Source organism: Topomyia yanbarensis, unplaced genomic scaffold (assembly GCF_030247195.1).
Source record: "Topomyia yanbarensis strain Yona2022 unplaced genomic scaffold, ASM3024719v1 HiC_scaffold_41, whole genome shotgun sequence".
NCBI lineage: Eukaryota > Metazoa > Arthropoda > Insecta > Diptera > Culicidae > Topomyia > Topomyia yanbarensis.
Genome location: NW_026683614.1, coordinates 175,335 through 190,189, shown reverse-complemented (window position 1 = coordinate 190,189; position 14,855 = coordinate 175,335). Strand labels below are relative to the sequence as shown.

The 14,855-nt window shown below is 35.7% G+C and overlaps 1 protein-coding gene across 1 annotated transcript in view; it reads right to left on the bottom strand.

Annotated features, from left to right (window-relative positions):
• Nucleotides 1–14,855, bottom strand: part of LOC131695541 (patronin-like) — a 116,994-nt gene that overhangs the window by 20,653 nt on the left and 81,486 nt on the right. Inside the window, exons 5-8 of the mRNA XM_058984067.1 lie at nt 10,808–10,961; nt 10,433–10,582; nt 9,875–9,975; nt 9,672–9,781 (exon numbers count right to left, since the gene is read on the bottom strand). Of these exons, the coding sequence (XP_058840050.1) occupies nt 9,672–9,781; nt 9,875–9,975; nt 10,433–10,582; nt 10,808–10,961 (515 nt within the window). The remainder of the gene's footprint in view (nt 1–9,671; nt 9,782–9,874; nt 9,976–10,432; nt 10,583–10,807; nt 10,962–14,855) is intronic.

Here is a 14,855-nt window from a genome sequence, read left to right as displayed (position 1 = left end):
AGAAATTTCGTCTGATTGGCACATAACTACAAATTTCCGTACTTCTACGTATTTTTGGCTAATTTTAGAGAAAATATAAACAATTGTTCTATCAGAAATTGTAGCCGCCATCAATTACAATAGATTGGTGTATAAATAGTGTAGGTCATCCCTTTTAATTTGCAGTTACTTGTCAATCAAACAAAATTTTTGTACTTCTACGTATTTTTGTCGTTTTTTTTAAAGAAAATATAAAAAGTTTATCTTGCAACAATTGTAGCCGAAATCAATTACAATCGATTGGTATATATAAAAGTGTAGTCATCACTTTGAATTTGACCTTATTTGCCAACTAAATCAAATTCCCGTACTTCTACTTATTTTGTCTATTTTTTGAGAAAATATAAAAATGTGTTCTTTCAGAAATTGTAGCCACCATCAATTACAATCGATTGGTGTATAAAAAAGTATAAATCATCCCTTAAAATTCGACGTTATTTACCCACTAAATGAAATTTCTGTGCTTATACGTATTTTTGGCTATTTTTTTTTAGAAAATATAAAAATATGTTCTTTCAGAAATTGTAGCCAAAATCAATTACAATCGATTGATATATAAAAAGGTATAGGCCATCACTTTGAATTCGACGTTATTTGCCAACTAAATGAAATTTCTGTACTTGTACGTACTTTTGGCTATTTTTTGAGAAAATATAAAAATGTGTTTTTTCAGAAATTGTAGCCGCCATCAATAACAATCGACTGGTGTATTAAAATGTATAGGTCATCGCTTCAAATTTAAAGTTATATGACGAATATTTTAAAATTCTGAACTTCTTCGTATTTACTGAATCGTCCTAACACACTCTATTATTTAGTAACTTACATACAATAATGTGTTTCTCCACGTTCTTGCAAACATTTTGATATAATAATATCCATGTATAATATGTAGAACTATTGAGTAAACAGGTAATTTTCAAACCGTAAAACTAACAAGTCGCAAAGAATTTCAATCAACCGTATGCCACGTACATTGTAAAAATCCTATCTCCTAAAAACTCGAAAAAGTATAGTAATTTTTGAAAATCTACTATTTATTGCATATATTACAAGTCTAGAAGCTCTAAGGATTGCATTGGTGTAAGGAAAATTGAAATTGGTTGACAAACGGTCGTGATACGATTGTTTGAACAGAAAAACTCATTTCTTCTGTACTGACTCTCAATTACTGTTTTTACAATTACTTCAGATATACAAATTTGATTTCCATCATTCTTTGTTCACTGTTTTTATAAAAGATTTACCTATCCAATGGTGAAGAAATAATTAAAATTGGTGAGCAAACAGCTAAGATGTGGCAAGTCAAAGAAGCGTTCCCATTTTTTTTCTCACTGACTTTGTTATACTCTTTTTACTGTAACTTACGGTAGACAACTCTATTCTTCTATTTTTTAATTTGACGTATTCACAAAAGACATACCTTTCTATTGGTGAAGACAGATTTAAAATCGATTATGTAACGGCTGAGATATGACCGGTCAAAGTAAGCGTTCCCATTTTTTTAGACCCCCTTGGTAGTCCGCGTAACTTTTTACCCCCTTGGTATTCCGAGTGTTAATAAATGTTTCGGACAAGTGTTTCAAATTATTATAACGTTTTCGTGTTACAGTGAGTGAACGTTATAATAACAATGTTCACAGACGTTGAAAAAGCTGAAATACGGAGAGCGTGTGTGAGCCATTGTTGTAATAATTGAAAGTGTACAAAAATCAGAGCAGATTGTAAAAGTCAGTTCAAATGCCTTATGTCGTTCTTCACATAGTTGTAGCATTTTATATCAGTTTTTCTATGTACTGTTATTATGCGTAGAACAAAAGTTTACTCATCTAGCTATATTGGTACTTACGAAGAAATATCTTATTAAACTTTGTGGTATCATATACCGAAAATGTTTTCAATAAATTTTATAAGCTTGCGATTATTGCGAAACAATATGAGAAAGGCAAAAAACAATACATAGAACGCATGGAAATAATATGTAACAGCAAGATATACAATTTTACCTGTCTAAAAGAAGCATCAAGCTCGAATTTATAATTTTACTAAGAATGTCAGAAAACTATAACATCAGCCAATCCGAGTACATATTTCTACCAATAACGACGTGATGGTAGAGGCAAGTTGTTTCATATATTTCAAAAATACAGTGTGTATGTAAGTGTTGAGCTACGCAATACAGGTGAGATTTAAACTCAATCTGGTACGAACTCAACTTTAGCAATACCATGTTATACATTGCCCATTATCGAAGTCCTACCACTTTTTTTAAATTTATGAAGGGAGAAATTTCGATTCAGGGCAGTCTACTTTTTAAAGTCTGGTACCAATATTTACTGTCACGATGCACGATTAGTATTCAATCACTAACAAACAGATCCTAAGAAGCTCTAAAATAATAAATAGGGGAACGAAAGATACAAATATGTATATACAAAATCTGCATACCAAATAAAACCATAATTAAAACACCAAAGATCGAGTGCTATATGCGCTGTTAAGTAGAAGTTTGTCAGATAAAAGTCAGTACATTCAGTATCTCGATTATATCACTTCGCGTTTAGACAAGTACGCGTTTATATTATCTTCATATATCATCGTGTTTTTAATTCGATTACATCACGCCTAAAAACCGTGTAAACTACAACACTACTCTTTTATTTTGGGTTCCATTTTCAACAATTATATTTCAAGGTAATGCTCTTATTTTCGGGTACTGAAAAATACTTTGAAAAAACTTAATTAAACCAGAATGATTTTATTGATAACCTAGCGAGAAATTTTGCGAGCATGTTCAAGAAGCTCGCTTTTAACTTCAATCAAAGATCCCAAACTTCAAAGATCCACCGATCGAAGTCGAACAGAGTCGAACGAAAGATCCGAAAATCCAATTAAAAAATTAATATTCGAAGACAAAAATTCTTTGATCGAAAGATGAAATGATTAAAAAATTACAAAAGCAGTCCAGCGATCCAAAGATTGAATTTGAATTTTCATATATGTAATCTTATGTCTCATTAAGATCATTCAGATTCAGATTGATCTTAATGAGGCGTAAGATCATAGATTCTAATTCAAAGTCCAAATGTTCCAACGCTCCAAAGATTAATGAATTCAAATACAAGAAATAAAAGAAAACCGATAAAAATTTATCTTTGAGTTTTATCTGCCTGTATATAAGGTAGTCAATGTATGAGACACCGAAAATCCGAAAACACATTTGCATTACAGCAAGGGCAAATACATATTTGATGATGATGAAGTTTCGTAATCAGATTTACAAAGATCACACGAACAATCCGCAGCACACTGAATAGCAGCCATGTGATGATTGAGTTTGCATTGGCCAGTCAGTGTCCTGACTAGAATCCGGCAATTGTGTTTGGATAAATGTAACAAATTCTTTGGCATTCTTGGACTCCCGTTAGGCAGAAAAGTTTTGTTTCGAACGCAAGTTTGCAAGTAACGTCAATGGTTGATATGTTCGGATGCAACACAAGCTTGAATCATGCACTAACCAATTCGTCCCCTGATTCATTTCCAATATGATGGTATACCCATAGAAGAATATGTTGGCCCGATTAGAACGTTTCCCATGTTATTCGGAGATTTGAACCTTGCCATGTCGTTTCATCATTTCCCTGATGGGAGGGAAAAGGAAGGTGAAAGAAAAACGATAGGGAAATGGAAAATGACAACACAATACAATCACAACACAAAACAATAAACAGCCTGGAATAATCTCCTTACTGATTAAGCCTATAGCTTTTTACAGCACTAGGTAAGGAACAATAGCATTTCCTTGAGTCTTACATTCCTGTACATAAGTAATTCTAAGTATGGAAAACCAAAAATTTATGTCCAGTAATACCGGAATGACTAGGTTCGACATACGATTACTAATTTCTTATTACTATTGCTTGTGGCACTAAAAACTGGATTCTAACCGCAATGCGCACTTACTATTTTTCTATTAATTTCTTATCATAGACTGGTTAGCTCGACTGGTCTGTCTATGAAAGTACGATCTCTATCACTTGAAGTACATGTGTTTTGACAGCTCGCAGTTTTCAGTAGCAGTTTGATCACTCGCACTTTGAAAGTGCGGAGTCCAGGTTGGTGGGAAGTGCGCAATAATTGCTAATCTAATCTCGAATCCGCCGAATTGAGTGCTTTAAGGGTAGCCTGACGGCCAGAACAAAAAAAAATCGTATGTCGCAGATTCCATGTTGAAGTGCCGATTGTGCGCCTCACAGAATCACGAAGATTCCTGCTTGGAATATGGTACAGTATCTACCAAGCGAATGAGATTGATTTAATCTCATTTCACGAGAATAGAAACCAGCACTGGCTCGGCCCACCAATAAAGAACCGTCAGTGCAACAAACTGCGTATTTTTCAAGTTGTCACTCCAAACAGCCATTCCTCGCGGAGAGAAATTCGCACATTGAAAGTCCGCTATAGAGTGCGGCATCTTATACGCGATATTGATGCGGCATATATCTCAATTGTAGGGGAGAGAAACCGCACGATGACGGGGCTAACCCGTTTGGCACAAAGTCATGTGGCATAAAGTCGTTTGGCATAAGAAATAATTTGATAGTAGATCATTCGATATTTTAGCCATTTGGAATAAAGTCGTTTGGCATAAGCAGTAAGCATGAAATTTGTGCATTGAAAACATTTGTATTTAGAACTATGTTGATCATCTTCAGGAATCAGGAATCAGAATATATTGGCTCAAATGGCACGTTCCCCGGACATAGTCGGGGATTTGTGCCTCTTGCTAATGCTAATGATATGTTAGCCTGCTTGTTTCAAACTACAGATCAGGTCAAGGAAATGGGAGCGAATTAGCGAAACCATTCCATTTTAACCATTCCATTTACGAATATTTGGATTGCTACATTTTTGTAACCAAACTATTTTTTATACAATATGAAATTTCATTCGTGATATATAGTATCTTGCTTTCCAAATGTTTGTTCTTTTGACACCTTACTTTTGTTTGCTATCTAAATTAAAATAAAAATGAAAAATCTGAAGAACAGGTTGCTTAAATTTTGTGCAATGATAATACATCTTTAAAATGTAATAATAAAAGATCACAATTCCACAAAAGACTAAAGAAATGTATGACATTTTGTAGTTGAAGTTTGAACGCGTCCTTTTGCATCACAATGGCCTAACACATTGAAACACTTTCTGAAAATCAATTTTTATGGAGTCACCTTTTTTGTGAAAGTCCATGTGAACATCGTAGGATGTGGAGTAGGGGTACAGGAATTGTCCACGGAGGGGGTAAAAATGAAAGTTTTAGAGTCCACGTGGTATATGTACAATCCCTTATGCCAAATGGGCATTACGACAAATAGAAATCTATCTTCAATTTCTTTTTAATGGATTATTCTAAATGGCCCGAATGACAAATGGCTTTATGCCAAATGACCACTTGAATCTCGCCAAGTGGCTTTATGCCAAACGACTTTATGCCAAACAGTGTTATGCCAAATGGGTTTCTCCTCAACTGATACATGATCTACAAAAAAAATCGAACAATTAAAAAAAGCGACTTTTAATGTGATAATGAAAATTTTCGGTACTCGCGATGCAACGTACATAATCATTAATAATAATAAGGATTATTTTACATCTCCAGTAATTCTTCGAAAGATATATCCTCTTTGAGTAGAGACTAAAACGGAAAAAACTTTTAATCGCCCATTTGGTCGATTCACTTCACACAATTCTACGAGCAGAATCATAACTACCTGAAAAGAACTCAGGGGCCGTCGTCGGTGAAGGCTCTGTACAGTCTGGAAAGTGTGTGTCAAAAAGAAAATTGAGTAATACATCTTCATCAGACGATTAGCAGGTCGAATCGAACTGACATCCTTAGTAAAATATTAAGTTTTATGGTAGTTTTATAGCCAACTTAGATTGTAGCGTGCTATTAAACCTCAATTGTTACTTGGGAAACAAGTCCTTCGATTTTGAAAATAACTTCTTTAATCAACTAGTCGAAACTAGAGACATTTGTGCAGAGACTTTTCCAACCACTTTGCTCAGAGGTTCGAAAGGAATTTCTGTATGCTTTGCGAGCTAACTTACATACCACCGACCCGTTCCTGCGTCTGCGATTCCAAGCTCTTTTTGAGTCGAACAAGTTGGGTATTCCACCAAGGGTTCATCTAGTAGCACGCATAGCTCGAAGCGGATAAACCTCTTGGTATGCAAAAATACCCATGAAACCTAATCGCCATGCCTCTTCGCAGAGTTTCCAGCTCATAGCTTTGGGATTACGATATGTGACGATATCTAGCGAGACGTTTAAATGATAAAAGACGATCTACTTTGATCAGATAACGACGGGTCGAGCTCGTCAGGTACGAGCCGGTTTGCTAACTCATGCGTCATACCGTCAGAGCAGCAAGTTTCATCTAACACCTCTTCTCTGCCAGATCGTACAAATTTTGGGCTACTTAATTATTTCATCAGTTTGGTGCCTCTCAAATTGGTATCTGAGCTGCTACAAATTATATGGTAGGCATATGCATCACTGCCGATTTTGAGTAGAAACCCATTTCTGCCACAGTATTATAAAACCCTTTTGAAATCATCAGAAGCTGATAGTTCATTGTACAGAAATATTCCGAGCAAGAGACGTATTTCCTGCTTATGTTATCAACAGTCGTTGACTGTGACAGAACAAGTACGCGAGTTGTGAGGTCGGATATAAGACATGTGTCAATAGTACTATTGGCAAGTATACATGCACGAGGCATTTCATGTGGATTTGTCATGCCATTTTTATTGGAAGCTACGAAGATGACATTAGCTTTCCAGCATAGACGTTTCCTTTATGGAAATATTATGGAAGGTTTTCCTTCCTGCACAAGGTGGGATAGATTAATTGTGCTACTCTAACCATACTCGATCACAGCACTGCACATTTAATCATCAGCACTTATTGTACTGCAACTAGAAGATACTAAACTCGTTGGTTTATGTTCGCCTATAGCGAACCCCGAAATGGGTGTTTTGAATCCCACGATTTGGGTAGAAACAAAAGTCCACTGTGTCAGAGATTCGCTTGACGTAGCAAGGGTAAAACCCACGAGACATCGTGCGTGCCTGGCATATTTTAATCCTGGCATCAGTCGCCTCTTACGAAATAGGAGCAGGAACCCAGTGGATCAATTCTTGACTGAGGTACTTCAATCTGCCGAATGCCACAAGGCCTCTATGCTGGTTTTGCCCGGACAACTTCATTCAACTAATGCGGCGATTTCCGCTTGGAATACTGTGAATAAAATTGCACGTAGCTCATTAGAGATGGTCAGTGTAACAAACTCTTCAAGTTGTCGCTCATACTCATCCCAGCAATCCATTTTGGATCACAGTTGTATGTGAGGAATTCCACGAACATCCGTCCGAAAATCTTTAAAATCGTGACCGACCATCTTAGATTCCAATGAAACTTTACACGTTTCACCGTCATGCAAGACTTAATATTTTCCACAGGTAATAAGATTATTTTGACTCAAGAGCAACTTTTCAAAAGGGCGTAAACGTTTCTACGTGTATGAATTTCAAAATTTTTTTGTTCGATTACTGTATTTTATACAGCAAAACTATCTGAGAACGAGTTACAGGGAATGAATGCTTCTGTCTGAAAAAATATACACTGAAAAAAATGTTGTGTCATTTTTCAAAAAAACAAAAATTTATGATAAAAATTTAAATTGCGAAAAAACCCATTTTTTAAATTTTTTATATTTTGTTATCAAAAACCTAAAGAGAAAAGAAACATTTTGAATGTGATTGCATGATGGAGAAAAAATCGGTAAAAAAGTTTTCCTAACAATAACTTCGTTCATGTTTTTAAATTTCATACTAATAAACATACAAAATTGTAATTCTATTACAGAATATAATTCTAAGCACCATTTAAAATCAAAATGCATTTAACAGAAATCTTCCAAAATGCGATAGTTTTCGAGATATTTGAAATTTTGCTCCTTCAAAAACAATTAATTCGTGTAATTATGCTCTTTTTAAAAGTTATTCGCGTTACCCCATCAAAAAATGTCAAAAATTTAATGTTTATCGTTTTAAAGACGTAAAAGCAACTTTTTTAGTGTATTTGGATCCTGGAGAAGCTTTCAATAAGAAAGTTTTCCAAACAACAACTTTTGACATTTTTTTATAATTCTTACTATTTGCAGTCAAAAATCCAATTTTTTTTGAATATGATTCTAAACGCCATTTTAAATCGAAATGCTCTTAACAAAAAATTTCTAAAATGTGGTAGTTCTCGAGATATTTTAACTTTTGTTTTAACAACACAATTATTTTGTTTTATTATGACCTTTTCATAAGTTAGTCGCGTTTCTCCATCAGCAATAATAGGTTTTTCAAAAGGCCTGTAAACTTTCCTGCAACTTTCTCTTTGACATCAAGGCGATATTGTGAAACATTTTAAAGTTACATGAAAACAACCAACATATGATTCAGCTATATAGTTTAATCAACAGACCCTATGGTTGAAATATATCTACCTTTATCAGGACACATATTAGTGAACTCGGGTGATTCGTAGTTATTCTGCCTAAGCTCGACCCTCATTAACAGAAGGCAAAAATTAAGCCCGTACGATATTAAGCCTGTTCTAATGACCCTGCCACTTCTAGTTTTCCGATCTGTTTACTTCATATCCTTGCTCTTACTTGAGTACTATGGCTCTAAGTTTCATAACTTTCCCTACCCAGTAATCTCTAGCTAATTGAATGTCGTTAAAACGTAAAAAAATCATTAAGAAGTGTTGTTAGACGTGAATCACGAAAGTTACATAAATATGTATTTAACAAAATCTCCTCCTTGAATTAGGAATTTGTAACCGTATTTTCTAAATAAACTACCGGAATAAAGTTCAAAAAATCGGGACAATTTCTTCGCTGCTTACGCTATTGGACAACAAGATCCCCTTTTCAGAACTTTTGTTAGGAATATTTTTGAATATATCATGCTAAAACTTACTAACCGTGATATAACCGAGATATTATTGAACCGAAAGCTATTGAATTACATGTTGACATAGGCACGTCAGCTTCGTTCCAATCGTTGTACAGTAACAATACAACTCAAAAAACGACCGTCATTTGCCTAAGTAGTTGTGGTATCAGATTATAACTTGAACACTACATAGCAATGATCATTTGAAAACGTAAAGAAGTGGATAAACTCAAACTAACTTAAAAAACGAACAAAAGTATTGCACATCGATTGAAAAACTAAGTATTGTGACACCATGATATGAAGATGATATTCATAGGGGGATAGGTTTTTCATCATTCGTGGCAAATTTTCCTCTTTTAAAATTTTGATTTAGTTCACATCCGAATGTTTTCAATATTCACACTGGGAAATCCCACATGAATGATGTTCAATGAACAACTAGGGATGGGGCACTGTTGTGAAACGAGCGATGTGATAAACAGAAACATCTTGGACACAGATGATTAATTTATAACTGGACAATGAATATGATGCACGCGCGAAAGATCATGATAGGAAGGAAGGTATAAACCGAGTAAAATCAAGGGTAAAATTATTCCAATTAGGCGACTTACCTACGACTTGTTGTTGCTCCATACCGGGATAGCAGACACACTTGGCTGGATGGATCTCAAACAAGTTGAATAGATCGGCCAATAGTACTACTAGGTTCTGTTTCATAGCTCTGAGAGGAAAAAATCGAGAACAATACGTAATTAGTTTAAATGTGACCAAAAACGAGATCTAATATTTGTCAATTGAAACAGGAACAACGTACCCTCGCATATAGGTAATGTCTTCTGGCGTCATATGGAACACTGAATATGGCAAACTTCGCTCGGAAAAGTTACTGACAATGAGGATGTTGTGAATAGAATCCTGAAAAACAAGTATCATTAGTTACGCTGATTATTATTCATCGATCTATAATTTCGAAATCGCATTCGTGTCTATAAACCGAAGTTTAAACTCAACAGTGGACGTATCATTCAGTTGCTAATGCGATTGGCCTAATATTTATGGAAGTGTAATTATAGGGAAAATTGGAATTGAATAATCCTGGTATATAGAAGCGAAATAAAAGCGGCGTTTTAAATTGTGTTTAAATTTTATGCGAAAATTTTGGTATGTAGATAGTCGACTCACAAGCGCTGCTGTGAGTAACGCTCAAAATGGTGTAGGCAGTCGGATATCGGTTGGGGAAGGTGGAATTCACAAGCACCTAAATACCACCAAACCAGATCATACATACGATTCGACAATCAAACAAATTTCAACTATTTCTCGTAAATTAATATTTCTAACAAAAAGCAATAAATACCTGAATTTCACTCACCTCTATGGTTGGCACGTGATTAAATTTCACACTAGGCCAGGGAACTAATTTGGGACAGTAGTACGATATTAGGTACGCTAAACTGACTCCATCGCACAGTTCACGGATATCGCGTACCGGTGGAATGTTCGGACTCTGCAGCCGTTGACCCTAGCATCGAAAAAGAGAATAGTTTCGAATTTAAGTTAAAAGCAAACAAGTAAATAAATAAAATATCGAAACCTCGGTGGAGTGAAAGGATAAAAAAGAGCGAAAAATGTCTGTAAAGTTTATCTTTACAGTGAGTTGGTGAGTAGAATCATCAAAGCAAAAAGAGGGTCATGTAAGAAAAGAACAAAAAATAAAAAGAGTATGAACCATCGAAAAAAAACTTACGTATTCATCGACAGCAAGGCCGGAACCAGCCCCGCCACCGTTGGACACCTCGTAGTCAATGCGCCGCTTCAATGCACTGCACACATGCGAAACCCAGCTCAGTAAGGCCGCTTCGTGGTGCTGCACGGGTTGCGATCCGCTGCGGCCTGATATTCTGTTGGAGAGGGAATAGAAAGAAAATCGGCTGGGATGAATAAACTAAACATTAACATAGAGAAAAAACCTATTTGCAGTAGTGAAGACGAATAAAAGTTCAGCTGTGAAAGCCACGAAAAGCGGTGAGAACGAAAAATGCAGTTTTTTGCACATTCATCGCATTGATTGATTTTCAAGAAGAATGTAGATATTTTCGTTTCTGAAAAATATGGAAAAGTGGTGTTCTGCTCTTTGCTGCAAATCGTACATATTTTACAATTTTTCTAAAATGATGTTCCGTTCGATACCTGAGGTTTTTCTCAGGAACCTTTGTTAAAATAACAAGAATTATGGGTTCGAAGGCATTTTGTCACTATCTCGTGCACTGATCTATTATTCCTCAATCAATTTTTATAAAAGGTTGACCGCGGAAAATTCTCAGGAAAAAAATAGAAATGATTCATTAGCAATAAAATTCAGAAAGATTAGATTTTTTTTACATTGGTTCTAGAAACCACATTTTTTCATCAAATGGCTTAATACCCCAAATTCCCGTATTTTTCCTGGAATGAAACTTCCAATCCCCGGAGGGATTTAGAATTTTTATTCAAACAGTGAGCGGATATATCAATATTCTCGAAGAGATATTCAGTTAACAGAACGACAACACCCCCGAAGAGATATTGTCATTCAAATATCGCTTGAACTATAGCTTTTTACCACACTGGGTTAGGAACAATAGCATGTCCTTGAGTTTCAGCTCTCTGTACATAGGTTCCTCTATACATGGGAACCAAAAATGCGGATATGCAATTGCATTACTACTGTAACTAAATATCAAATGATATGAATTTCCGTATTCGGATTCACAAAGATCACACGAATAATACTCAGCACGCTGAATAGTAGCCGTGTGATGATTGAGTTTGCAATGACAACTCAATGCATTGACTAGAATACTGCAATTGTGCTTGTAAAAATGCAGCCAATTCTTTGACATTTTCGGACTCACATCCGGCAGAAAAGTTTTTGTTTGAACACAAGTTTTCGAGCTACGTCAATGGTTAGAATGTTCGGATGCAGTCTAAGAACGAATCTTGTGCTTTATCTAACTTAGCGAAAGTGGGAAAACTGATTCTATACCAACGAAGTCAGTCGCATCGCCCACTATAGACAATTCGTCAGCCCATTCATTTTCAGTAATACCGGAATGCCCAGGTACCCATAAAAGGAAGATAGCATTTGAAATGCTAAGTTCGACATGCGATGAATAATTTCGATCTTGAATCTGTCGAACTAAGTGCTTACCAGTTCGTAGATTTGGGATTGCGGTATGTTACGAAATCTGGCGAGACGTTTAAATGATCGAAGATGATGTATTTATCATCAGATACGGCGATTCGAGCCAGTTTGCCAACTTTGCGCTAAGTTTTCCATGCGTAATATTGTCAGAGCAGAGAGTTACATCTAACACCTCTTCTTTGGCAGCTCGTTCAAATGTTGGGCTATTTCCTCTATTAAGTATGTGCATATTTGCACTGCTTAAGTATTCCATCAATTCGGTGCCTCTCAAATTGATATATGAGCTGTCCTAAATTATGTGGTGGGCATTTGGATCACTGCCGATTATGAGGGGAAATCCATTTCTGCCACAGTAAGATACAACTCTTTTGAAATCATTCGAAGGTGATGGTTCATTATGCGGCAAATATGCCGAACAAAAGAACGTATTTCTTGTTTATGTTATCAACAGTCATATTGACTGTGATAACACAAATATCGCGAGCTATGAGATCGGATGTAAGACATGGCACTATTCGCAAGTATACATGCACGAGGAATTTCACGTGAATTTGGCATACCAAGGTTGTTGAAAGCTACGAAGAAGGAGTTAAGTAGCTTTCCAACATAGGAGTTTCCTTTACGGATATACGGTTCTTGAACCAAAGATATAGCAGCTTTCCCTTCCTGCATAAGGCGCGATAGATTAATAGTTTCTGTACGTTAATGCTGAAGATTAATTTGTGCTACTCTAACTATACTCGATTTCAACACATTTCATCATCAGAACTTGTTGTACCGTAGCTAGAATATACCAAACATATTGGCCTATAATAGCCTGTAGCGAACTTCGAAATTATTAAGGACATAACCACCACTTGAATTCCACGATTTGCGAAGAAACAAACGTCCACTGTGTCAGAGATATTTTAGCCAGCCATTTCAGTCTTCGACACGGAGAAACACCTTGACTTGAGGTCTTGAGGTTTTAAGTCGCCTCATACGACATGGAAGCAGGGACCCAGTGGATCAATTCTTTGGAAGGTATCTTATGATGCGATTCTTTGGAAGGTATCTTATGATGCCTCGCACGGTATGGCATACCTCCCTAGTAACAATTGAGGTTTTATGGCATTCTTGAAGTCTCTCTTAAAACTTAGATTGCACTTGTAGTGTGCTATAGAACCTCAATTGTAACTTGGGTTGTACCGAGCGGATCCTCAGCTACATTAAGGGCGTCTGGCGTAGTGGACAAAAATCGACTTTTTTATTCACTTGTTAGTATTGAACCTCTAGAATACTCTCCCGCAATCTCGATGGCCACGCTGAACTTCTTTTGTTGTAAACAGCCATAAATTCCTCGCGCGTAACACACTGTAACACACGAAGATCTCAATCGCCATAGCTACAATTATTTTGCGCTTGACCCACGAATTTGGAAACAAAAATCAAATTTTACCTCAAAAAGCGTCTTTCGCGTCGAAAAAATATTAATTTTTCAAATTATTCAAAACAGATTACTTAAACACAAGATAATTTAATAAACTTCTAAACAACAAAAATGTAGAGGATAGCTTGAACGGTTTGTACGATATTCATAGTACCGACTTCGAAGACTTGGTTTCGAGAAAAAACGCGTGTAGAGTTTTGTGTACGATTTGCTTGCAAATAAAAACCTATTCCGTTCAAAGTTGTTCATCTCCATAAACAATAGTCCGATTTGTCATAAATTTTCAGAGAATATTTTTTAAGTATGCTGCTTTTGGAAAATGCAGAATAGTCGATTTTTATTATCTTAACTTGGTCCTAAAATTTGAGTTTGACGATGCTACTTTGCGGTTTTAGATAAGTATTCTTGAAATATTATTATTACAGATTATACAAAAAGAAAAAAAATGATATTTTCAAGAATAAAAAATCCTAAGCCCCCTAAAAAAACTAAGTACCATTGCATGACCATCTACCCTTCGTGTCGTCACAAATCATCACAAAATACCAACCTCCCCCCTTCCCAATATAATGTCACGTCATTTATGGATGGACTCGTAAATTGAAAATCTTGTTGGTTTCATTGACAAAAATCACGCGCTGCACTTTTCCCGCCAATTAGGCACTAATCCGACGAATGTATTCAAGTTTTTCAAATATTCATGTATTCAAGTTTTGAAAATTTAGGTATATTCAAATATACCAAAATTTTCAAAAAGCTAGGAATTTCTTTTCCCTTTCAAAAATCGCTCAAACAGATTTTTTCGCCTCTTAAAATTGGCCACAACCTTAAAATCGCTAAGTATAATACAAATTGAAGGTCAACGATCGATTACATTGATAGTCTTGCACAATTTAACGAGATTTTCTCGTTTATACCCCATCATACGACGTTGAGATTGACGGTGTATCGCCGAATGGAGTGTCGCAAGATATACTGAAGTGTGAAGTAAATCTTTTCAAGCGTCCAATGTTTGACAGTACAACGATACCTAATAGCAATGTATTGCATTCAGCATCACTCAAATGAGAGAGATGAAATTCGGTTGGGTTATATTTTTCTATTCGGTTTGCGAGTCCATGTCCTTATTGAAATTACGGAAAAAATTGCTTAAAACCATTTTTGAGCGCGAAGAGCACAAAA